The sequence below is a fragment of the Lissotriton vulgaris genome, chromosome 2_1, assembly GCF_964263255.1.
Source record: "Lissotriton vulgaris chromosome 2_1, aLisVul1.2, whole genome shotgun sequence".
In the NCBI taxonomy this organism is placed as follows: Eukaryota; Metazoa; Chordata; class Amphibia; order Caudata; family Salamandridae; genus Lissotriton; species Lissotriton vulgaris.
In genome coordinates this window covers 2,014,753,038-2,014,778,024 of record NC_141687.1, presented here as the reverse complement: position 1 = coordinate 2,014,778,024, position 24,987 = coordinate 2,014,753,038, and the positions used below count along the sequence as shown (strand labels likewise).

Here is a 24,987-nt window from a genome sequence, read left to right as displayed (position 1 = left end):
CTTCTTTAAAACTGCAACAGCGACTTCCCCATTGACTTACATTGAGTATGTGACTGTGGTTCAACTCTGTACATAGAATCCATGGGGTTTCTGGATACTTACCTTGGGTGGTTCCTTGGGTCCCCAGCTCCTCTAAGTCGTCTGGGCCAAATCTCGACTTAGGTCGCAGTTCACATTCCACTTCTTTAGTATATGGTTTGGTCTCCCCCTGGAGACCACTGTGTGTTTGTGCTTACTTACCTGTTTCCTTTGGAAATATTGTGTGTATTGTGTTCATATATCCCAGTAGGAAATACACCAATGTGTTAGTGAGTGTGTAAAATAAATATAACTATTTTTATGACTGCACTGTGTGGTTCTTTTTCATTTGACTATATGAATATTACCGGTAAAACAAGCTGCTTTACACTCCTTCTGGACTAAGCCCGAACTGCCAAGCCAGGTTCTCCCTGGACTGGAAACAAGCATCCTATGACCGGTTTCGGGGTTTCACCCCTTTTCAGCCAGGATAGCTTGATACCAGTGGCATGGAGAGCACAGGACCCATGTCTGGGCATACCCGTCCCACTCGAGGTGACAAATGCAAAAACAACAGTTGATGGACAGAATGCAGAACAATGTCATACATTCTTCCCAAAACCAGTCCTAGGATGCTTGGTTCCGGTCCAGAGAGGACCTGGCTTGACAGTTTGGGCTGGACTGTTCCCATGAGGCACAGAGTCTAGACTGATTTGCATTTGGCCAGGTCTAAACTAGGGTGGCATGGTGAGCAAAGGAATGATGAACTTAACCCAAATCTCTTGACTGGGGGTGAATGTTTTGGTTTGTTCTGCATTCTGTCCATCAACTGTGTCTTTTGCTTTCTCGCCCTAAGTCCGCCAGGTATGCCCAGACATGGGTACTGGGCTCACTGTGCCACTGGAGAAAAGCTATCCTGGCTGAAGAGGTGTGAAACCCCAAAACGGGTCCCTTGATGCTTGGTTCCAGTCCAGGGAGGACCTGGCTTGGCAGTTCGGGCTGGACTGTTCCCATGAGGCACAGGGTCAAGACTGATTTGCATATGGCCAGGTCTAAACTCGGGTGGCATGGTGAGCAAAAGAATGATGGATTTAACCCAGATCTCTTGACTGGGGGTGAATGTTTTGATTTGTTCTGCATTCCGTGCACCAACTGTGTGTCTTTTGCTTTCTCGCCCTAAGTGTGCCAGGTATGCCCAGACGTGGGTCCTGGGCTCACTGTGCCACTGGAGTCAAGCTATCCTGGCAAAGAGGGGTGAAACCCTGAAACCGGTATTAGTATGCTTGGTTCCAGTCCTGGGAGGTCCTGGCTTGGCAGTACGGGCTGGACTGTTCCCATTAGGTGCAGAGTCCAGACTGATTCGCATATGGCCATGTCTAAACTGGGGTGGCATGGTGAGCAAAAGAATGATGGATTTAAACCATATCTCTTCACTGGGGGTGAATGTTTTGATTTGTTCTGCATTTCGTCCATCAATTGTGTGCCATATACTAAGCCACCTTCCTACATATCCTGACACGAGGTTCCTGTGTAGTGCCGTCCAGATCGAGGATAAAATTAAGAATGAGTCACATGGGGAGGGTTGAATGAGAGCATAAGCACCCCATGTAAGGAAATATGGGACACTGAAATATTGGGGAAAAGGGTAAGCCCTGATTGTTCGGAAGCTTACACTGTAGTCCTTATGTTTTAGAGGTAAAGGCACACTTCCGATCTGCACAAATGCTCACTTTGGCATGACATTGCATATACCGGATATGTAATGGGGCACCTCTATGCTGATGGATTACTGCTAGCAATGCAGCGAGTTTGCCTATAATCAGCTTATTCCCAGATGGTGCGGACTATGTTCCCTAGTAACCAGGCACACCCCAACCCTGGACATTCCTGATGAAGATCTATCTGACTTGTATCAACACCCGTTAAAGAGAAGAACAACTTTTCTGCGCCAAACTCGTGACAAAAGATCTGCAAACTATATTGACTGGTCTCAGTTCAAAGACATTCCAGAAGAATTCAGACTGTTCACAGATGCGCAAGTATCGGCGGATGTGTCTGTATCCTTCTTTACCCTGGAGACAAAAGTTACAAATAACCTGATGGGAGATGCCAAAAATGATGAACAGCACTGAGCCCGTCCTCAATTAGATCATGGAAGAACAGCGATCAATGCAGCTCATGTTATTTCAAAACCCATATGTGTTGGACTTAATCACCACGATAGAGGGAGGGTGTGTGCCAAGATTGGTGCAGCAGTTGCACTTTTATTCCAAGGCACAATTTACAAAGAGACATGCATGAGGAGGGAGGTGCCCCTATTCATTAATGCTTTTCAGTTGGTTCTCCTTGCTCCCACAATAGTTATCTGGATTGTGTAAATCATTTTTGCCACTTACCATAGTGCTTTTATTGGCATTTGCAGTGATACAATTGGGCATCACCTGTTGTAAAAATGCCGACCTCAAATTTGGTAGAATGCAAGTAACTAGAAAGGTTGTCATTGTCAAAAGAGAACAAGGAGCACAGCAGTAGCCTAATAAAGTCATAGTAGAAATGCATACGTTAGGTAGTGTAGTTGAAGAATCAACTAGAGAGGAAGATGTTAATATAGAAAACAATAGAGTGACTATGGAACACGCTACATTCATTTATGAAAACTAAATCATATCACTACTAACAAAGTTCCCCGTCAAGAACTCCACATCAACCCATACTCGCAATTCAGGCAAGCTCTGAGACTTGGGCCTGAAGTTACAGATTTATAGGTCACAGTGGGATGGCACGTAGCTAGTATATAACCACAAGAACAGAAAACATAGATTAATCCCACAGATAGGCGCAGCTACATTGCAGGTTAAGGGAGAATGGACCCAATAAAGCACACATAGCCGGATGGGGTGCGTGTACTCCTAAAACACTATAAAGTCAGGTGCCACATGAATTAGCAACATTTAGCCAATCACAACACAGCACACACAGTAAGCACACGCTCCCGGTGCCGGACATCTGGACACATTGTGCCCAAACAAGGTCGAGGCCCACCTGTAGTAACCATTTGGCCATTAATTTATGACTCTAAGGCAAAAACCAATATTCCTCACCATATATGGCTCACCGGAGAACTTTTACAGCCTGACGAAAACTGTATTTAAAAACAGTCCCAATTGAATGTAAATTGAGAAAGGCCTTAGAACTTACACCTGTAACTGTTCTCCTGGCAGCTATGTTTAACTAAACAAACTGTTGCTGTTTTGCCAAACGCCTCTTGATTTTTAAGGTATTTCGAATTCGAGCAACAGGTCCAAACATGGTATATGGATAGTATCAATGGCAACTTCCTGGTACTGGAATATTGTATGGAATTCTTGTCATATGGGGGCACCCATACCAAAATGTTAGCAGTGGCAGCACAATGAAGGCAGTTCTTAACTTATGAGTAACTCCCAAGTCAAATTTCTAAAAACTTGAGATGGATTTCTGCCAGGCATTATGTCCCACTCATTTCAAAGATCACCAGCCACAACTGCCCGCCTCTGATCTATCCTTTCTTGTTTGCTTGTATTGCTCTTCTTGAGACAATTCTACACCATTGTTACATAAAAATCACTGAGTAGAGGACATTCTTGAGTTACAGCGGTTCACTTTTGTTACCTCATTTTTTAATCGTAAACTAGGGATTTATGATGTTGTTTTATCGTTTAATTTCTAATAATTGAATTTAACACATTTTTCTGATAGGAATGAATACCGGACACTTCGTCAAGCAATTATTGATATGGTTCTAGCAACAGAAATGACAAAACATTTTGAGCATGTCAACAAGTTTGTAAACAGCATAAATAAGCCTCTATCGTCACTGGAAGAAAATACGGTAGGACACACAAATGTTTATATGTTTTCATCTAATTAGTTAACGCTACGATTTTATCCTGTCATTTCAGTTTTATTTTATAAACATTATTTAAAATATACAGTTAATTATGAGCAGCCTATCTTAGGATAGAAGGGAGTGAGTTTGTGTCCTATAACAGAGCCAAGAAAACAAAATGAGGCGGTGAGCGAAGAGTTGGGGAGATGGACATCAGCCAGTTACTGTATAGGGCCATCTATTTCATTTTAGTATAGTTCAACTCCATTTTCAAAAGTACTATCCTCTCCCACAAGCGCCACAAGGTACATTCTAGATTATTAAGCGCTATGTGTATAATTGCTTGCCCTTCCTGTTTGAGCAAGCTCATTATGCAGCACACCTTGATCTTAGTCAGTGATTCTATGATTTGAACTATACTCTCGTTGTAGGATATAATCTGGAACCAATTGGGCAATTCCAATGCCTTTTGACTTGGATGTAGTTTTTATGATCTTACAGAGACATCTTGCCACTCCTTCCTTACCTTTGAACTCTCCCCAGGTGCCAGACTGGATCTTTCAGCTGTACCTTTGCGCGTCGGTAGAGTGTGTCATGAGAATTGGTAGTACACCGTACACCAGATTTGACCTGGACGAAGCCCATATTACACCCCCCCCCTCGCTACACGCTGTCAGTTTTCTTCTTTTCCGTGTTTCCAATGTGTATGTGGAGCGGTTCTTTTGGCCTGTTTCTACAATTTATTTTGTCGTAGAAACAATGTGCCCCTTTCTTTTTTTCATTTCTTCTTTGGGATTCAAACCTTGTGAGTCCTTTGGGCGGCATTTGTCAACCCCGGTCCCTCATACTATATGTATGCGGTAGCTTGGTTAGCACCACAACTCTGAAGATTGCAGCTCCTGCCTTCGCCTGATGGCATTGCGGGAATGGTACATGAATGTCCTGGTGGAACGCCTGGGGGAGACCCCACGTCGTTGTTAGTCTCTTTCAAAATTTCTGGACTGCTCCCAAGATCGTTCCAGGAGCCTTTCCCGCTGGCATCCATCGCCGTCCACATCTCAGGGTAAGTCATCAAAAGGCAAATGGTCGGGGGGAGGAGCTACGCTAGCGAACAAGATGGCTGCTTAGGCTCCCGGCTCCGCCGATCTCCGTCTCCTGCCAGATGATCCTGTCATTTATCCTGTCTTTACGCCCTACCTCAGTGTGTATGAACCTTACCACAGCTCGATGGTGCGATCCCGAGATTTCTACCGGTTTGGTAGACAGAGTTATATCGTGTTAAAGTTTGCGGCCTAGCCCAGCTTGGAAGCCGGGGTCTTGAGTACTGGCCCAGCCGGGTTCCAGTTGAACAACATCGGCCGTGAGCGTGTAGCAGGGTCCGGTCTATTGCTGTGGAGGTTTTCTTGGCCCGATTTTGATGGCGGTCTGCTGAGTTGGTAAACATCGAAGGAGGGGTGACAATGCACGACTGACGCTGTGGGCGGAGGTCGCTGACCCGGTGGCCCGGTTAGCCGCTCGCCGGCGTTTGCTGGGTTGGGATCTTCGCTTGCGGTGGCGAAGCGCAGATGGAGGCCACTGTGAACATTGAGTCCCCCTCTGCTGTTGTCCGTTCCACTTTAGACTGTTCCCCCGGGGAGACCGGGCTCTATGGGGGACGTGAAAATGGTTGATATCGAGCGAGGAGCGGTGGAGCGGACTGAGAATGAACCGTCGTTGCGAACTGTGCTGGTGGCCATTGGGGCTCTTCATACTTACGTGGAAACCCTTATTCATAAAATGATAACGCGTTCGTTTGAAATTGGGCGGATTGGACCGGACCCTGCTCCACTACAAGGAATGAAGCAGCTCGAGATACCCACGATGGCCATTTTGATAGAGGAAGCGGGCCTCGTGCAACAATAGGTGTCGGAGCCTTCGGCCGGCGTGATGGCCGATAGGAGCGAGATCGGTGCTTCGAATGGATCGTCAAGCCTACTATCAACGCTGACTGTGGATGGACTAATCGGTGCTCCCTTTCCGAAGACTTTTGGTGAGAACTGTTTTAGGCTTGAAACCACGCCCCTCCCCTATCCGCCAGTTCCATTACGATGACGGAGGAAACAACGTTGGGAGTTCATGACGGTGAGGAGAGTCTTTGGACCTGATGGAGTTCTCAATGACATAACATCTTTGCTTGATCTCAGTTTGAACTTTGCTGCACTTTTCTCGTATTTTGACTATCCTGTGGAGGCGGCAGTTCGTCCGGAAGGGGTTCGCACGTCCGATCGGAAGGGTCAAGGATGAGACTGATTGACTGGGTTTGATATCGTGGTCTTGATGGATGTGGGATTTGCTACCATGATGCTTGCGGGAGGTTGGGCGGTGTTTACAGTTTCCCCTGTTACGTACTGCATTAGCTTCTTAATAGATTTGTGGATTTACTCTGCGGGATTCTTGGTTCTGGCGGGAGGGAAGTGGGACCGGGGGCACGTACGAAGGTGCCCTCCTTCATTTTCTATTTTTAGTATTTAGTTAGATGGGGCGACAGGCACACTGCTAGTTGGGGTTCGGCGAAAGCTATATGCAGGGGTGCAGGGTGGGGGGATGGGTGTTAGTGTAGTTAGTTTAGGCTGTGGCGTGAATATTTTTGTCATTTATCCTGGAGGCACTATGCCTTTATTTATCCTGTTCTGTTGGGTGGTGGGGACTGAGTACCGTAGCGCATCAAATGTAGCTTAATTGTGTGCATGTTATGTTATGTTATGTTAAAAATCTTATACCGCGCACGTTCACCGAGACGGTTTCTTGGCGCTCAGTCAACCATTATTGAACGATCTGCCCGTCGATGTTTCAATGACCCCGCCCATTGTTTTTTTCTTTTTTTTTTACAGAAATCCTGATATCTGAAAATGTTTGCTTATTATTGTAACTGAATGTGATGTCCCAGATACGTCTTTGTTTTATTTTGTTTTATATTTGAAAATAAAAAGAAATTTTAAAACAAAAGGCAAATGGTCGAAATCATGGCATCTCGGGACTTCGCTACACAGGCCCCGCATTTCCGATCTCCTCTCTCATCGTCTGGCTGAGAATTCGGTGGAAGAATCTACCTCATGCCTCCCTGATTTCCCTTGTGCCGGGTCTCCTCTACCCCAGATGTGGGAGTACTAGAATTTTCTCCATGTCATTTTCTGATCTCTTCCACCCTCTGGTGCGCCTTGACACTTACTTGTGGTTCTAAGTGTCCTCTTGGAATCCTCGAAGGCAGGTTCACCTACGCTGCCCTTTATGCCCTCAGGAATGGTTGGATCCGTATCTGCTCTGGTGTACAGCCATTCCGGTTTCCCACCTATGACAGCGGAGGCTGGTCAGCCGACAGCAACGTCGCTAGTGCTGCTCAATGCTGTGCTGAGCACTCTTTCCGATGCTGCACTGACGCCATATGGCATCAGGTCCGAGCCGGTAGTACCATCTGGCTAGGACACCTTCCCTCCTCCTCATAAATAGTCTGTTGCTGTTTTTTCTACGGGTGAGCAGGCTTGTGGAGGTGAAGGAGTGGAGCTGGGTTTTATGAACTCCCTGAATGTGAATATCCAGCATCCTCTAGAGGATAGTTGGCTGACATAGCTGGTTGAGTGTTGAGTCCTCACCACCTTCTTCCCCCCTCCAGCCTTGTTACAGAGGTGATTTCCTCCCTCCCTGAGGTGCCGCAGAGGGCAGTTGCAGTCCTAGACTTGCAGCTCCCCTCTGTGGCGGTGACCACTGACCCCTTGATAGAAGTGCTTCATTGGGGCCAAATGTGGGTGGCATTACAGTGAGTCACTGCATGACCTTTTATTAGGGGCTTGGGCTAAGCCCACTGCAGTGGCCTCTGGACCAGTCCATAGCCCATAGACACTGGCCTGCCCCGAGGCCCTGGCCTTTTCTGGCATCCAACTACTCAAAGTTTTGTGGTGATATGTCCGATGGCCTCCTCTGACCCCAGTGACCTTCCTAACATTCCACTGGAAAGGGAGTCCAGAAGGTTGGAAACTTGCGGGAGAAACATCTTCTCAGCAGCTCCGCATTCCAATCAATAAATACCTTATGCGTTCTGGGCTGATTTTCCCATATGTTTTGGGATTCGGTGGCGTGCCTGCTGCTACTATCCTGGAGGAGTCCCAGAGAGAACTCACCCAGACACTCCAGGATGGGTGAGAGGCAGCTAAATTTGCAATATGATGCGGTATGGATGCCAAGGACCTGGTAGGTCGAGCCATGGCTCATTCGGTGGCACTAGGCTGTCATTCTTGTCTACGCAACTCTAGATTTTCCAAAGCTGTCCAAGCCACTTTGGAGGACATGCCCTTCAAAGGCATCCTGTGTTCACACACCCATGCCGATTCTGCATTGTGGCATTTTGAAGCCATTCAGGGTGGAACAGACTCTTAATTGTTACTCTTTTGTCTTGCTCCTTAGCTCCCCACTTGTTATGTTATTGGCATTTGTATCGCGTGTGGCTACTCGAGTGTCCCGGCGCAGAAGCCATCTGAAAGACATTGACTCTGAAAGTAGCGCAGCTTAACTAAAAAACAAGGTCTTTAGTTGCTTCTTAAACAGCTTAGGTCTTGGATTTCCGTAATTTAAAAGGAAGGGTGTTCCAGGCTTCTGCGGCCTTGAAGGATAGAGAGCAGGCGAAAGCGGGGAACCACTTATAGGGAGCTTATAATTTTCTCTCCCTTGGAGACCAAGTACACGTCTTACCAGTTTCCATGAGAACATCTTTACGGAGACTCTCGTTTTTCTCAAAATCTTTTTGTCAAAATCTATGGAACATTACTTATGCTCCTGTTTTGATGTTATTCCCTTCTCCTGATTGGCTTTTTGATTCCAAACTAAGCAGTGGGACAAGTGGTAAAGTCCATAACCTGCAGTACATCATCTGTTACTGGTCTAGTTAGTGTTCCCAGCTATGACTTTGCTTTTTAGTGAGCTCCTTTCTATCTTCTTCAGCAGGATGGGCTCCTGCTACCGGTCGCTCAGGGATCTGCGGTGCATGGGTTCACATTCCCTCTTATGTTCTCTATAGAAAGTAATTTTTTTCAGGCTTTTACTCTGCTGGTCGGCCTTGTTTGTGGCATCCTACCTACATTCTTAATATGTACGGGTCATGCTCAAAAGACTGTTCTCTTGTACCACCGATCTTGTGTCCTTCAACTGCCACTTCCCTGCAAGGGATGGGTGGTACTACTTTCTTGCTTTCGGATAAGGTCTTCTACCTTTGATGACACAGCCACCTCATTCATACACCGTAGCATCAAGGTGCCAAAATATTTATTCTGAAGGCGCCATCGTGTAGCCACCTTCTGTGTTGGTGGTTATCTTCTATCTTGCAGTGCATTCTTTGTTGCTTGCGCATGTTCATTACACATGATAGTGCCATTTTTCTTGGAACTTGTTCGCATTTGGGAATAACTTGGTGCACTTTTCCTGGCCGGGTTCTTTTACTCTGCTCTACAGGGTGTCATAATGTTTCTTGCTCTCCGGGGTTAGAATTATGCTTCTTCGTTACTAATGGGATTTCTTTTCTTCATTAGAGAATACCCCCTTCTTGCTGTGTCCTTCACTTACAGCGAGAAGAGGCTAGGTTTTCTTCCTCCATATACAGTAATATAATGACGGCTCTAGGTATGCTTCGCCTTGTGCCTTCTTGTACATTGATTTCCTCTGTTCCTGTGCGAAAATCTTTTTCTATAATCAACACATGTTGCTCTTGTATTGGATGTTAAACTTTCATGAGTTGTTCCCTAAGGGATTATGTATTTTTTCTTTCTATACCATTTTTCAGCCAGGTCCTGCTCTGTCTGATGTAGCTTTCCATTGAATACCTGTTCTAGGCCTTCCGTGTATTGGCCTCTATTTCACCTGCACCTTCTTATATGTCCACTTTGTGGACCTGTTTTTTCTATGCTAGCAAGGTTATTTCCACCTGCTCTCTTTTTTCAAGCTTCTGATATAAGTGGCCTGATTGTGAGCTATACAGTCAGTTAGCATTCTTTCAAAGCCCCGGCAGTCTTTCTTTTTGCTGAGGCATGTGATGTCTCTCTCTCTCTCTCTCTCTCCATCTTCTTATATTAGTACTATGTTGCTGGTTACTCAGCTCAGTCATAATTTATATTTCAGGCATCATAGTGGTGACGACTTATGTCTAGGATATATATACACACACATATATATATTCGGTTTCTCTCCTCCAAGTTCTATGGCAAAAACGGATACGGACCACGAAGTTAAGTGCTGATTTATTCTTTTATGGTGCAAGTCGCCATGACGTGTTTTAGCCCCTCCTCGGGCCTTGGTCATATATATATGTATATATATATATTATAGGCCTGCTCCGACTGCCGGGCCCTCTCTTTGAAAGCCAGGCGGGAGCGGTCCCGCAGGCGACTCGAGCTCCGGCAGTCGGCCCGCGCTGCGAGAGGTCCCGGTCCCACGGGAGGTCGAGGGACAGGTCGCGGGCCCGGAGCCACCACAGCTCCGAGAGTAGGCACCACTCCTCCCCGTCGAAGTCGTTGTCAGGTAAGCAACAAAAGAAGTCGAAGAGGCGTCATCGCTCTTCTGACTCCCCCCGACGCTCGCGCGACTGGCGGTTTGGGTGACACAGCCCGTGCGGCTCCGCCGGAGTTGCGGGCGTCGCGGCCTGCTCCACACCTTCCAGTCCTTGGGCATGACGCGACGCCGGGGGAGATCGAGCACTTCCTCATGGCCATGAGGAACCTCTCCTCCTCCTCACTGAGGTCCTTAAACCGCAGTCAAGCTCGGTCGAGCCTCTGCTGCCCTTTAATGAGGCCTTGACCGACGTTCTTTTGGGCACTTGGTCCAGGCCCGCTACGGGCTCGCCCGTAGATAGGAACGTGGCCAGACGCCACCGCCCAGCCCCGGGCGATCCATGTTTCCTGTCCACCCACCCCACCCCCGAGAGCCTGGTCATCCAGGCATCCAATTCCCAGACCGCATTCCCGTCGGCTCCCCCGGACAGGGAATCCAAGCGGTACGAGCAGTACGGAAAAAAGATCTTCTCCTCCCTTAGTTTGGGACTGCGGTCTTCCAACACCGCATGCCTCTTGGGCCACTACACCCACTCTCTGTGTGAGACGGTTGCGGAAGTGCTGCCAGAGTGTCCGTTGGAGGTACGGGCCAAACTCAGCCAAGCCCTTGTGGAGGGCCGAGATGCAGCCAAATATTCTGTCTGGTGTGGGCGGGATACCACCAACTCACTAGGTAGAGTGACGTCACGCCTGGTTGAGGTCGGCCGAAAAGTTGGTGGAACATACTGATGGACATGCCGTTCGATGGCCGTCGCCTTTTTGGCGACAAGGCAGACCATGCGCTTGAGCGCTTTAAGGACTCCAGGGCTACGGTCAAGTCCTTGGGCCTCTCGGTCCCGCGCCAGCAAACGGGTGCCTTTCACGCCTTTTGTGGCCAAGAAAGGGGCGGCCCCACACATGCTGCCAGCCACACGGCGCAGACTAACTACCAGCGCGGTGGCGGCCATGGAAATCGCCGCAGAGGCGGTCGGGGACAACGGCGAGGCCAGTCCACACCTTCCCCTGCAGCATCCGCCTCTAAACCCTCCTAGTCCGTGCTTCTCGGCCCATGTGACGCCAGTGGGGGGCAGGGTTCGCCATCACCACTCCCACTGGCGCACTGTGACTTCAAACAGGTGGGTGCTGCAGATCGTCTGGAGGGGCTACTCCCTCCCGTTCGAGACGACCCCTCACGCCATGCCACCGCAACACCACCGGGTATCGGGGGTTTATTTGCGGCTTCTCCAGGAGGAAGTTTCGGCCCTCTTGGCCAAGGGGGCCATCGAGCGCGTTCCTGGGCCAGAAGTAGGACGTGGTTGCTACTCCCCCTACTTTCTGGTACCCAAGAAGGGCAAAGGGGGCCTACGCCCTATCTTGGACCTACGGGACGTCAACGGCTTCCTCCGGAAGGAGAAGTTCAAGATGCTGACTCTGGCTCAGGTCTTAGCTGCCCTGGACCCAGGAGACTGTATGGTAGCGTTGGACTTGCAGGACGCTTATTTCCACATCCCCGTCCTGCCGGCCCACCGGCGTTACCTGCGGTTCACGGTAGGCCACGAGCACTTTCAGTTTACCGTGCTCCCCTTCGGCCTTGCCAGCACCCCACGGGTGATCACGAAAGTGATGGCGGTCGTCGCAGCTCATCTGCGCAGGTTAGGGGTTTCAGTCTTCCTCTACCTCGACGACTGGTTGTTGAAGGCGGGCTCGCTCCAGACAGTCGTTAGCCACCTCCAGACGACGGCAGACCGCTTGCACCAGCTGGGGCTCTCCATCAATGTGCCGAAGTCTCACCTGTGCCCCTCTCAGAAGCTCCTTTTCATCGGAGCGGTTCTCGACTCGGCGCAGTTTCGGGTTTACCTGCCCGAACAGCGGGTTCGGGATATACAGGCTCTCATCCCAATCTTCCAGCCTTTATCCCGAGTCTCGGTCAGGTTGACGCTGCGGCTTCTGGGGCTGATGGCTTCCTGCATCCTTCTGGTGCATCATGCCCGTTGGCGGATGCGGGCTCTGCAGTGGGACCTGAAGTTTCAGTGGGCCCAGCATCAGGGCAACCTGTCCGACCATGTCCTGATCTCGAAGGGCACTGCGAGACAGCTGCAGTGGTGGCTCACGGACCGCGATTGGGTCAGTGGCAGATCCCTTTTCCTTCTCCAACCGGAGCACGTAGTTGTGACGGATGCGTCCCTCCAGGGCTGGGGACGACACATGGGAGAGGCGGAGATCAGAGGCCTCTGGTCTCCGGCGGAGTCCCGGCTCCATATCAACCTTTTGGAGCTGCGGGCGATTCTTCTAGCACTGAAGGCATTCCTCCCCTCTGTCCGAGGGAGTGCAGTGCAGGTGTTCACGGACAACACCACCACCATGTGGTACTGCAACAAACAGGGCTGGGTGTGGTCATGGACCCTATGCCAGGAGGCTCTGCTCCTCTGGCAATGGCTGGAACATCAGGGCGTGACCCTGGTAGTTCAACACCTGGCAGGTTCTCTCAAACGCCAGGGCGGACAAACTCAGCCGCCGGTGCATGATGGATCACGAATGGCGTCTGAACTCGGACGTGGCGCAAGGTCTCTTTCTGCAGTGGGTAGAGCCTTGGTTAGATCTATTCGCCACCGAAGAGAACGCGCAATGTCATCAGTTCTGCGCTCGGAGATGCTTTTTGTCGCGAGTGGAGCTGCAGTCTGTTGTACGCCTTTCCGCCTTTACCACTTCTGCCCAGAGTGCTGAAGAAGATCAGGCGCGACCGGGCACAAGTCATCCTTGTGGCTCCGGACTGGGCACGAAGGTACTGGTATCCCGAGCTACTCAGTATGTCAGTCGATCCCCCGATTCGTCTGCCTCTTCAGGAGGACCTTCTGTCGCAGCAGCAGGGGACGGTCCACCACCCGAACCTGTCCAGTCTCCACCTCCATGCTTGGAGATTGAGCGGCGACAGTTGAGGCCATTTGACTTGCCTCCTGAAGTCTGTAACATCATTCTGGCAGCCAGGCGTCCCTCCACAAAGTCGGTATACGCCTGCAGGTGGAACAGATTTGTGGCATGGTGCACAGCAAAGGCTGTGGATCCTCTCTCTACCCCTCTTTCAAAGTTCTTCTCTTTCTTCTTTCTCTTGCCCAGCAGGGCTCTGCTCTGGGCACTATCAAGGGCTATCTTTCTGCTCTTTCAGCCTTTTTGAGGCTGCCTGATCAACCTTCTTTGTTCAAGTCCCCTATTGTTAACCGATTCTTGAAAGGCATCACGCATACGTTCCCTCCTGTGCCCTTTGTGATGCCTCAGTGGGACTTGAACTTGGTTCTTACTTTTCTGATGTGCGCTCCCTTTGAGCCACTTCACAACTGTCCTCTTCGCCTTCTCACTTTGAAGTCTGCCTTCCTGGTAGCCATGAACTCTGCCAGGAGAGTGAGTGAGCTCCAGGCTCTATCCTGTAAACCTCCTTTCCTTTCGGTCCATCCGGACAAGGTTGTGTTGAGGACATGGCCCTCTTTTCTATCAAAGGTAGTCACAGCTTTTCACATCGGGCAATCTATCACCTTGCCCACCTTCTTTCCGCCTCCCTCGAGAGAGGAAGAGAGGCTCCACCGTCTGGACCCAAAACGTGCGCTCTTGTTCTATCTGGATCGCACACGCCAGTCCCGGGTGGATGACCAACTATTCATTGGTTACGTGGGCGCTAAGAAGGGGAAAGAGGTGCACAAGCGGACCATCTCGCGGTGGATCATCTTGTGTATCCAGGTGTGTTACTCCTTGGCTAAGAAGGAACCCCCTGTTGGGCTGAGGGCTCATTCCACTCGGGCCACAGCGACTACGACTGCCTTGGGCCGAGGAGTGCCCTTGTAGGACTTTTCTCAGGCGGCTACGTGGGCCTCCCAGCACACGTTTGCAAGACACTATTGCCTGGACAGTCAAGTCTGGAGGGATGGCTTCTTTGGCCGTTCCGTCCTCCAGGACTTTCTGGTGTGATTATTGGTTCGCAGACCCTCCACCGGGGTTGGTATTGCTGGAATATCTATTCTAAGGTAAGGAATCTATCACTAATGTGTCTCTTTCAGATGCACAAGTTACTACTACTAGAGACATTAGTTAGTGATAGATTCCTTACCGACCCACCCATCCTCCCCGTTCTGCGAACCGATATCTAGGGTTAAGGTCATCCCCTTTCAGGGCCCTGGTTTCAAGGCACCAGTGTTGGTTTTTAGCATAGCTCTGCGTTTCTGGCGCGGAAAAGCTGTGTCTAAGAACTGACGTCAGCACGCGGAGGCGGCTTCTAAGTACTCCGACGACGTCATCACGGCACCGACGACGGACGCAGAGCCGCAGACAACGCCTACCGACGCGCAAGGGTACTGCTACGCAAAAATTTCCGGATCCAGTCGGACGCCTGGGGATATTCTAAGGTAAGGAATCTATCACTAACTAATGTCTCTTACAGATATATCGTTACACAAGTAGTAACTTGTGCAACACCAGCTTCTCCTCCTTATGCGAGCAGAACAAAGGACACAGCGGGGCTCACTTGGTCTTTTATTTGAAAGATGAACAGCATGACCGGTTTCGGCTACAAGTCTTTTTCAAAATGCCTCAGTTCAAAGCCGGGTTGCCTGATAGGTGTCCTTAATAAGCTCCTCCTTACCCAATAGCAAAAGGGCTCACCTATCAATCAATCAATCATAGGCATTTATAGAGCGCTCTACTTACCCGGAAGGTCTCAAGGCGCTAGGGGGGGGGGTGTGCTGCTGCTACCCGAACAGCCAGGTCTTGAGCTTCTTCCTGAAGGCGAGGTGGTCTTGGGTCAGGCGCAGGTCGGTCGGGAGGGAGTTCCAGGTCTTGGCGGCCAGGTAGGAGAAGGACCTTCCTCCTGTTGTCGTTCTTCGGATGCGGGGGACGGCGGCGAGGGCGTGACTGGCTGATCGGAGGTGTCGTTTGGGAGCGAAGAAGTTGATGCGGTTGTTGAGGTAGCTCGGGCCTTGGTCGTGAAGAGCTTTGTGTGCGTGGGTAAGGAGACGGAAGGTGATTCTCTTGTTGACCGGGAGCCAGTGCAGGTCTTTTAGGTGTCCGGAGATGTGGCTGTGTCGTGGGATGTCGAGGATGAGTCTGGCTGAGGCGTTCTGGATCCGTTGGAGTCTCTTCTGGAGCTTGGCGGTGGTTCCGGCGTAGAGGGCGTTGCCGTAGTCCAGACGGCTGGTGACGAGTGCCTGGGTGACAGTCTTCCTGGTCTCGGTGGGGATCCACCGGAAGATCTTCCGTAGCATGCGCAGGGTGTTGAAGCATGAGGAGGAGACGGCGTTGACTTGCTTCGTCATGGAGAGGGAGGAGTCCAGGATGAAGCCCAGGTTGCGTGCGTGGTCTGTCGGTTTGGGTGCGGTGCCCAGGGCGGGGGGCCACCAGGAGTCGTCCCAGGCGGAGGGCGAGGATCCCAGGATGAGGACTTCCGTCTTGTCCGAGTTCAGCTTCAGGCGGCTGGTCGACATCCACTCGGCTACCTCTTTCATCCCTTCGTGCAGGTTGGCTCTGGCGGCGGTGGGGTCGTTGGTCAGGGAGAGGATCAGCTGGGTGTCGTCGGCGTAGGAGATTATGTTGAGGTTGTGTTGGTGTGCGATGGCCGCGAGGGGGCTCATGTATGGCTGGCGAGGTTATCCAGCAGGGTGGTGGTGTTGCTGTCATTGTTGTTCTCCAGGTGGAAGTTGAGGTCCCCTAGGAGGATGTAGCCTGAGGAGGCGAGGGCGTGGGGGCTGATGAAGTCTGCGATGGCTTCGCTGAATTGAGTGCGAGGTCCCGGGGTTCTGTAGATGAGAGTGCCCATGAGGGTGGTCTTGGGGTCGGTGTGTATCTGGAAGTGTAGGTACTCGGCGGCGGTGAGGGTGTCATCGGAGTTGGTCGTGATACGGATGGTGTTTCTGTGGACGATGGCGATGCCTCCTCCGGTTTGGTTGATGCAGTCCCTCCGGGCGATCTTGTAGCCATCCGGGATGGCTATGGCGATGTCGGGGCTGAGGAGGCGTTCATCCAGGTTTCTGTGAGGAAGGCGACGTCTGGTGATGTTGTGTCGAGGAGGTTCCAGAGTTCGACGGCGTGCCTGTGGACGGAGCGGGTGTTGAGTAGGATGCACCTGAGGTGATTGTTGCTGGTGCTTGGCTTGGCTTGAGCGGTGCTGGTTCGGAGGCATGTGAATTTGCAGGCTTGGCAGGTGAAAGGTTCGTGGGTGCGCTTCGGGCTGGCTCGGTAGCAGGCGGGGTTTCGTCTGACGTTGAGTGAGTGGAGGGTGGCGGCGTCGTAAGTCCATCGTGTGGGCTGGCGTTATCGGGAGCCAGGGGTCCTGGCGCTGGGCGCAGTCCAGTCACGGACGGGCGCAGACGGGCTTGCCTACGGCGCGCCGGCGGTGCGCCCGCTGCGCGGCCGCCCTGCAGCCTCCATATGAGGCAAAGTGGGAGGGAGGAGCAGCTGGGAGGCAGGAGCGGGCAGCTAATGGGCAGGGGGTACAGAAGGAAAGGGGGCGGGGCCGCGGGGGACCAGCGGCGAGAAGTGGGGAGCGGGGGGGCACACACAACAGGCAGGGATACAAATCAGCAACTATAATATAAAATGAAAATAAAAGCACAAATAACAAATTACAGTGTGGGCAGACAGCAGAAGAAAAGGAGAACGCAGCAGCAGGGGCGGACCTAGGTCAAGGGCAAACCTTCGGCGCCGGGGGAAGAACGCGGTCACAGCTGAGGAGCCGTGCGGTGTGGGGGGTGGCCTGGGTACAGTGATTAGGCGACTCAGTAAATCTATGGGTGATTGACTAGGTTGTCTGAATGTCTGTATCAGTCTGTCAGATGGTGTCTAAGTGGCTGTATGGGTTGGTTAGCGGGTATGTTACAGGCTGTATGTGTGATTGATTGGTGGTCTGCAGATCTGTATGGGTGTATGAGTGCCTGTGTGGGTGGTTGAATAGGTGTGTGACTGCCTGCATGGATGAGTGAGTGGGTGAATCGGTGGCTGTATGGGTTAGTGAGTGCATAAGTGAGGGGCTGTATAGGTGACTGAGTGTGTGCACAGCTCTGTCAGTTAGTGAATGGATGTGTCAGTGGTATATGGGTGAGTGTATATAAGCTTCATACATTTACATTTGAGTAACTGGATATGTGAAAGGCAGTATAGGTGAGTGTTGGAATATATGAGTGACTGTGTGAGTGAGGGATTGTGATATGGGTGAGTGTGTGCTTGTGTGAGTGACTGTATAGCTGAGTGAGTATTTATTAGTATCAGTATGACTAATTGAGTGGGTGTGTGTATATGTGTGTAAATGGCTGTATGGTTGACTATTGGTGAGTGAGTAGGTGTGTGTGAAGCTCTCTGTGAGTGGCTGTATGGGTGTTTGAGTGGAAATATCAGTGGCTGTATTAGTTAGTGAGTTGGTGTGTGAGTGACTGTTTGGGTAACTGGGTGGATGTGTGTATAGACCTATGAATCAGTGAGTGGGTCTGTAAGTACTGGAATGGATGTGTCAAAGGTTTTGAGAATGTTAGTGTGGAAGTTGGAATAGATGTATGAAAGGTTATATGGGGTATGAGTGCGTACATCATAGATTCCGTGGATGATGTCATCAGTGATGTTATCAGTGATGTCATAAGGGATGTCATGAGTGAGGTCACTCACCATGTTATGAGTGATGTGATATGTGAGGCCATAAGCAGTGTATTGCAGGGACGCGATGTATAGATAGCTCTGCTAACTTTAACTGCTAAATTACTCTGGTTTTTTATGAGTGAAATACCAGCCTTAATATAACGTCCCTGTAACCTTTGGTTTTTTCAGTAAATTTCTAAGGTTTTTTTAAATTTTATTTCCTAATTATAACAGCCCTGTAACCTTTGTTTTTTCAGTGAATTTCTATGGTTTTTTATATGCTAATTTCTATCTATAACGTCCCTCTAACCTGTTTTTCTCAGTGAATTACTAAGGTTTTCCAAATTCTATTTCCCAACTATAACGTCCATGTAACCTATAATTGTTTTATTGAATTTTTAACGTTTTAAATTGTATTTTCTATCTAAAATGGCTCTATAATGTGTATTTTTAAACTTTGTATTTTCTTCATTGGATTAATGAGCATAGGTTTTTTTTTCTTAAAATTTTTTATGTTCGCGATGATGTTGCGTTACCCGCGGTGACATCGCAATGATCATGATCACGTCGCAAAATCGCAAAACAAATGCAAACATTCACCAACACATTAAAAAATGATTACTTAAAAGATTAATTTTAATTATTACAATACACATATTACTAACTTAAATAATATATTTGTACACATATATTTGTAGTAATTTTTAAAAAAGCGGTGAGGCCAAGAGTCGGAATGACTTAGTTAACCACGATGATTGCACCTTTTTTAAGAGGTGTAATACACATATGTGCCTACATTTTACAGTATTTTAGACACTAGGGGGCTCATTAGGATGACGGGCGGACTTTGTCGGCCCGCCATCCTGTCAGAATTCGGGACCGCCCGCCATCCCGTGGGGATTATTAGTATGGCCCGCCACAGTGGCGGGCAAATCCAGCATTTATAGCATTGTGGCGGGCGGTGCTCTCTGCACCGCCCGCCACAATGCTATAAATGCATAAATGCATTTGCATAAACAAAGTGGCAGGCACTGCGCGGTGCCTGCCGCTTTGTATATGCAAATGAAGGGGGGTACCACAGGTACCCCCCATGTGCAACCCCCACCCCTCCTTCACTCTGGGGGCCCGCAGGGGGCCCCCAGAGTGAAGACCGCATGCCTTTCCGTGGCGGCATTGCCGCCACAGAAAGGCTTTAGTAAAAAGGCATCCTAATATGGCAGGCGGTGTCTGACAGCCACTGCCACCATAGAAACCCTTTTCCGCTCCGGTCGCCTTGCGACCGGGGCGGAAAAGGGGCGGGCGGTCTTTCCGTCTGCCGATGTCCGCCACGCCATACTAATATGGCGGGGGGGAAACGAGAGTGGATGTCGGGCGAATTGCCCCTGCCAGGCTTGCGGTGGCTACCGCCAGCCTGGCGGGGGAAATCCGCCCGACATCGTAATGGGCCCCTAGGAGTTTATTACTGCACTATTTAAAGTCATATGTTTGTAGGGTGTTTGGATAAAAACAATAATTTAAACCAATTTTCCATTTTTGCAGTGACCCTGTGTGTCGTGATGATATCTGTATCAGCGGTCATCATGAATACGTCTCGAAATGACAAACAAAATGCAGATATTCAATAGCCACAACCACATTCAAAACGTATAAGTGCAAAATGGATTATAACCAACATGTTAAACACATTACTATCCAAATGACTGTAGAATAGCATGTACAACTCCAGTAATATCTCTATAACACAGTGCATAACTTTTTTCAGCGTAATCTTTAACTGAATGTATCACTGTATCAGTAAGTCTCTCATTCACTATATAAGTATTGGAGTGAATCTGTAAGACGATGCATCAGTCTATCAATACTTCTGTAATGAACTACGTGACAGCCTCAGTGCATCAATGAGTGGGTGCATCAGTGTCCCAGTGGGTTTGTGATTGATTCCATAAGTCTCACTCAATCTGTGAGTAGGTGCATGAATGCCTTTGTGTGTAACTGTCTAACTGGATCTGTGAGTGGGTACATGAGTCTCTGAGTGGGTTAGTGAATGGGTGTATGAGTGTCTGAGTGTGTCTTTGAGTGAGTGCATAAGTCTCCCAGTAGGTCTATCACTATCAGCTAGAATGTAGGAAAGTAGGATCTACTTTCATGGTTACCGCACTTTTTTGTTGATGTTATTCTTTTTTCTGAGTAGTCTAACTGGGACATTGCAAATCAGGACCCCAGTCACTGTGCTTCCTCCATAATTTTTGCAGTGGTAAGTACTTTCGTACCTCCCCGATGGGCTACTGGTGTACCTAGGTCGGTCCCAAGTATATGGAACTTAGGTATCCTGGGCATAGGTACACCAGGGTTTTCCCATGGGCTGCAGCATGTAATATGCCAGCCATGAGAGATCACTCAAACTGTAACTACAGGCCTGTCATTGCAGCCTGTGTAAGTTGATGCTAGCACCACTTGCAACAGATATACGTTTCCTTATATCTGAGGTAACTGCACTTAAAAACCTATTTGTCACCCCAATGCAGGCTATTCAGTAGTGTTATGTTAATATCATTTATAATGCGCACGGCTACTTAAGAGTGTCCTGACTTGGAGGCCAAATGATGGAGGGAAGGAGCTGGACTGAGCAACACATTTATGCAAACAGCCAAGTTTTTAACAATTTCGTGAACAACCTTGGGTTAGTAGTGTTCCGTAGTGTGTAAGGCAGAGCATTCCAGGCTTGAGCCGCCTTGAAAGAGAAAGAGCTACCCCACACTCGTACCAGCCGGAACTGAGGTCTCACTGCCAGCTACTCAGAGGCTGAACGCAACAGTCTTTGTGGCACATAGAAGCTGAAGCCCTTCTTAAAATACAGTGGACCCAAGCCATGGAGGGCTACAGGGCCTTGAATTTGAACCATTGGGCCAGTGTAAGTCCAGCAAATATTGCTTCACCCAAGTTCTTCCGGAGATGTTTAACAGAACTCTGGCTGCCAAATTTTGTACAACTTGCAGCTTCCTCAGCTAGAAGTCTGGCAGACCTATATACAGTGCATTAGCATAGTCTAGGCGCGAAAGAATCTGTGCCCGCATGACCATTTCCTCCAATGCTGACCAAAAGCGAGACCACACTGCCCACAATCCGCTTTACTGTGAGGAGGCGGGGGCCTTTACAGCACCGAGTTGGTGCTTAAAAGAACCATTCAGTGCTTGCACGTGCATATTACCTTGGTGTCTGGACCATGAAACTGAGAATAAAATAAGATATCTGGTGGCTATGGCTCTTTCTTTACTTCGGAAGTTGAATTGTGGTGATGTCACTGGAGCCATTAAGGGGCCACATCAGTACCTCAAAGTCAATTCTATTTTTTTCTCTGCCTTTAGATGTGGGGGCCAGAGCTTCTCTCTTCACATTACAAGAAGAAAGAAATTTGGTGCAGGACAGGTGATATTAATAAGAAGTGAGGGTTGAAGCTCTGTCGAAAATGTGATGAACAAATCTCTTCACTCCAGACAGGATTCATCAAGGTGTGATATTTGCCTGAGGATGAATCTAAAGCTTCTCATAGCCCAAGACACACATGAGCAGTTGAGCGAGTTTGGTCACTGCGTACTAAGTGACAAATATCAAATGACTGTACCTTCCTCCAACATTCCAAAGGAGGGTCCACTGGCTCCATGGACCAAACTAGTTCTGGATATTTCAGATTTATTTTGTGTTATAAGTAGCACACCCAAGTAGGCAGTGATTCTTGTAAATTAAATGTTTAAATGACCCAAACTGAAATTTGTAAAGTTTTGGTACACGTATTGTTGTAGAGTTTTTGGAAGAGACTTTTGAAAAGGAAGATTATCCGGAAGAGTTTGTAACTGATAACATGACTCAGTTGGTGTTCGATGAAATATGGTCTTTTCTGTCTGGAGTCTTATGGTATCTACCATATGAAAATATCTGTATAGCATCCTTGCAGCAATGGTTTAGTGGACAGGTGACCTGCGTTTTTAAAGCTCAGTTACAATTAGCTGTGATGGTCTTACTTGGAAATCAGTAATAGGAAACATGCTCTGGCCAATGAAAACTACGCCACAGATTAGTACTGGTGTTTCACCTTTCTCCTTGTTAGGAGGTAGGGTCGCAGGAGCCAGTCTGAAAAAGAATAGATGGGCCGGATACAAGTGGATGTTGAAAAGATTGGTAAAGTGATTGAGGTGCGGAAAGTAGTGCAAGATAAGTCCAGAGTACTGTGCAGGAAATTGCAGGTAAAGATTGGAGATTGGGTTAGAGTGAAACGACTGCCTTGTGTTAGAGGGTTATTTGCAGGTTTTCTGGACCATTGTATATTAAATATGTGAAATAGCATGTGATTGTGTTGGAGGATGGTAGAGTTTGGAACAAAAGCATAATATTGACTAAGCTTAATTCTAGGTCTGCGGACGCCTTTTAGCTTTGAGTGTGGGGATGAGTGTGTGGTGGGTGGTGGTATCACAAATCTAATAAGATCACTTCATGGAGTGGAGTCCTCAACATGAAGCAGGGTCATAGAGTTAAGCACCTGTGAGTGCCATTATGTTTCTGGGTGTCATTAGTTGTCAAGTTTGCAGTTGCATATTAATGATTGTTTAGCAAATGTGTATGTCATTGCTGACGCTTTATTTATACCTTTTGTATTTTTCTTAATCTACTTTGCTTTTGTTTTTTTTACTTTTATTGTGAAGGAAAGGGGGTATGTGAGGTTCTGTCTTCAACATTGTGTGGGTTCCAATTCTGGAGTGAATTAAGGGTATTGTGCTGCATGATTCTACCAGGACTTTGACTCCGAAAGTTGAGTGAGGCTCAATATACTTGCTTTGTTACCTCTTTTGGTGCATCTTCTTGTAGCTACCCAATTTAATGAACTGTTGCCTACAACATGACACTCTATACGAAGTGTACTTTATTATCTCAGACAGCACTGAGTTTAAATGTTATGCAGAGAAGCAATCCTCCTGCATCAGATTACAGTTCCATCATGATTGCTTAAATTTGTTGTTCCTTAGACTAGGTGGTGCCTGAGATACTTGTGGAGCAGTGTGCAATGGGAAAGACTGCAGTGCAAACTAATTGCATTTTTTATTTTGTATCTTTCGAAAATCTGCTCAAGCTTTGTAAGTGGTTTGATCCATTCTATTCTTGTCTTGCTCCATCACTGTTCACAACCAGCACCAAACCATATAGGCAGTGTGAGAAGTTGGCCTGGCATATGATGTCCACTATTCTTGTGGGCACCTTGCACCAGTCCAAACGACCCCTATTGATGATAGGTTTAAGACAACCTATATAGAAAGCTATCCTAGTGGTAGCTGTGGAGAGCCGCCTTCAGGCTAAGTCTTGAAGGAATGTAAAGCAGCTTGTTTTACCAGTCTATAATCTCTTGAATAATCAAATGAAAGTACACCACACAAGGTATATATATAAAATATATGTATTTATTCTAAACACAACCTCAAGTCTCTTTATGAGGCCAGAGGCCAAAGTACAATACAAGAACTTTAAATAGTACACAGTAATTAGCACAGTATACGTTTTGCCCTAGGGGCCTCACAAACCATATCCTAAAATAGTGGTATAAGAGCAACGTGAGGGATAGAAGTGAGGCCTAGGGCCTGTAGAACCACTGGGGCAACCAGGAACCACCCAAGGTAGGGACGCAGGAGACCCACGGGGGACGCATGCAGTGTCTAAACACAGCCGCAGAATCACCATAAACTCTATGAGGAAAGTTTAAGTTACAAAGTTAAAGAATTAGGACACTTAGGAGTGGAATGCAAGGGAACCCTTTCAGTACTGGACACTTCGAGAGTCAAGACCCATGGGAGCACCAAAGTACTTGTGTTACCTCACCCAGGGAAGCCGGTTGCATAGGTGTCTTTTCGTGTCTGGTTTCGTTGTTGATTCCTATAAGAGCTGGAAAGAAGTGATGCAGGCGACCAGGAGCAAAGTGTCCAGATGGATCCACGGGTGGATTGAAGATCAGCAGAACCTGAAAGCAGAGGGGACAGAGTCTGGGTCACTAGCCAGTGACCAGGATGGCGACAAGAAGATGCCAGCCGATGTTCGGTGCTATAAGGTGAAGTAGGTGAAGCTTCACTCTTCAACCATGAAGCTGCAGCGTCGGTATCCGGATTGGACCAAACAAGCCTTGGCAACAGCAACCAACACAAGATGACAAGATTGGCCTCGGTGCAGACCAGCAAGGTCTGAGAGACTCACCCTTTGGAGGGGAGTGAGAGCACGTCTGGAGCAACCAGCAAAGCTTAAGAAACAAAGGATTGTCCTTCGTGGGGAGCCACTAGCCAACGGACTAGGGAGGGCAAAGGAGCCTCGAGCTGCAGTGAAGAAAACAGGCCCACGGAACACTTGTGGAGTGTAGGCCTCTCAGATTCGGTGCAAAAGGTGCACGGGACAAGGGCAACAAATAACCCAATGCCAATTTCGGGAAACTTTGGGAAGTGGGTGCAGTTGCAAAATTGCAGGATGACCAATTGTTCAGGTCCCACGTCTCTTGTGTCAGCTGCGGGTCTGAGCTTTGCTGGGATCTAAAGTCGGCCTCTGGGATGTCTGGAAGTCCATGTCCTGTGTCGCTGATTCTTTGGGATCCGGCGAAAATGCAGACCTGCAAGATGCTCTTTGGTGCCCGTTTGAACAGGGAGGTCACTCCTTGACCCCATGGGATATTTCTTCTGTGTTCCAGTCGATATTTAATGTTGAAGGTCCAAGATTTCGTCTTCAGAGTTTCGTCCAGGGTAATCTAAAGTCCTAGTGACTGGGTTCCTATACTTATACTAAGTTTAGGGGTTGGACTAACTCTAGGGTCCCACATAACAGAGGACCTGGGGAGGGGGTGGTTACACCCCTTCCCCTTTGTCCAGTTTTGCACCAGAGCTGGGGCTGAGTCTCTGTACAGGAAACCTATTGTCCAGGCCTACC

General features: G+C 48.7%; 1 protein-coding gene across 2 annotated transcripts in view; it reads left to right on the top strand.

Moving 5' to 3' along the window:
• Nucleotides 1-24,987, top strand: part of PDE8A (phosphodiesterase 8A) — a 2,218,572-nt gene that overhangs the window by 2,097,259 nt on the left and 96,326 nt on the right. For both annotated transcript variants that reach the window (XM_086958243.1, XM_086958242.1), the window contains exon 19: nt 3,757-3,889. In XM_086958243.1, coding sequence (XP_086814369.1) covers nt 3,757-3,889 — 133 coding nt within the window. The remainder of the gene's footprint in view (nt 1-3,756; nt 3,890-24,987) is intronic.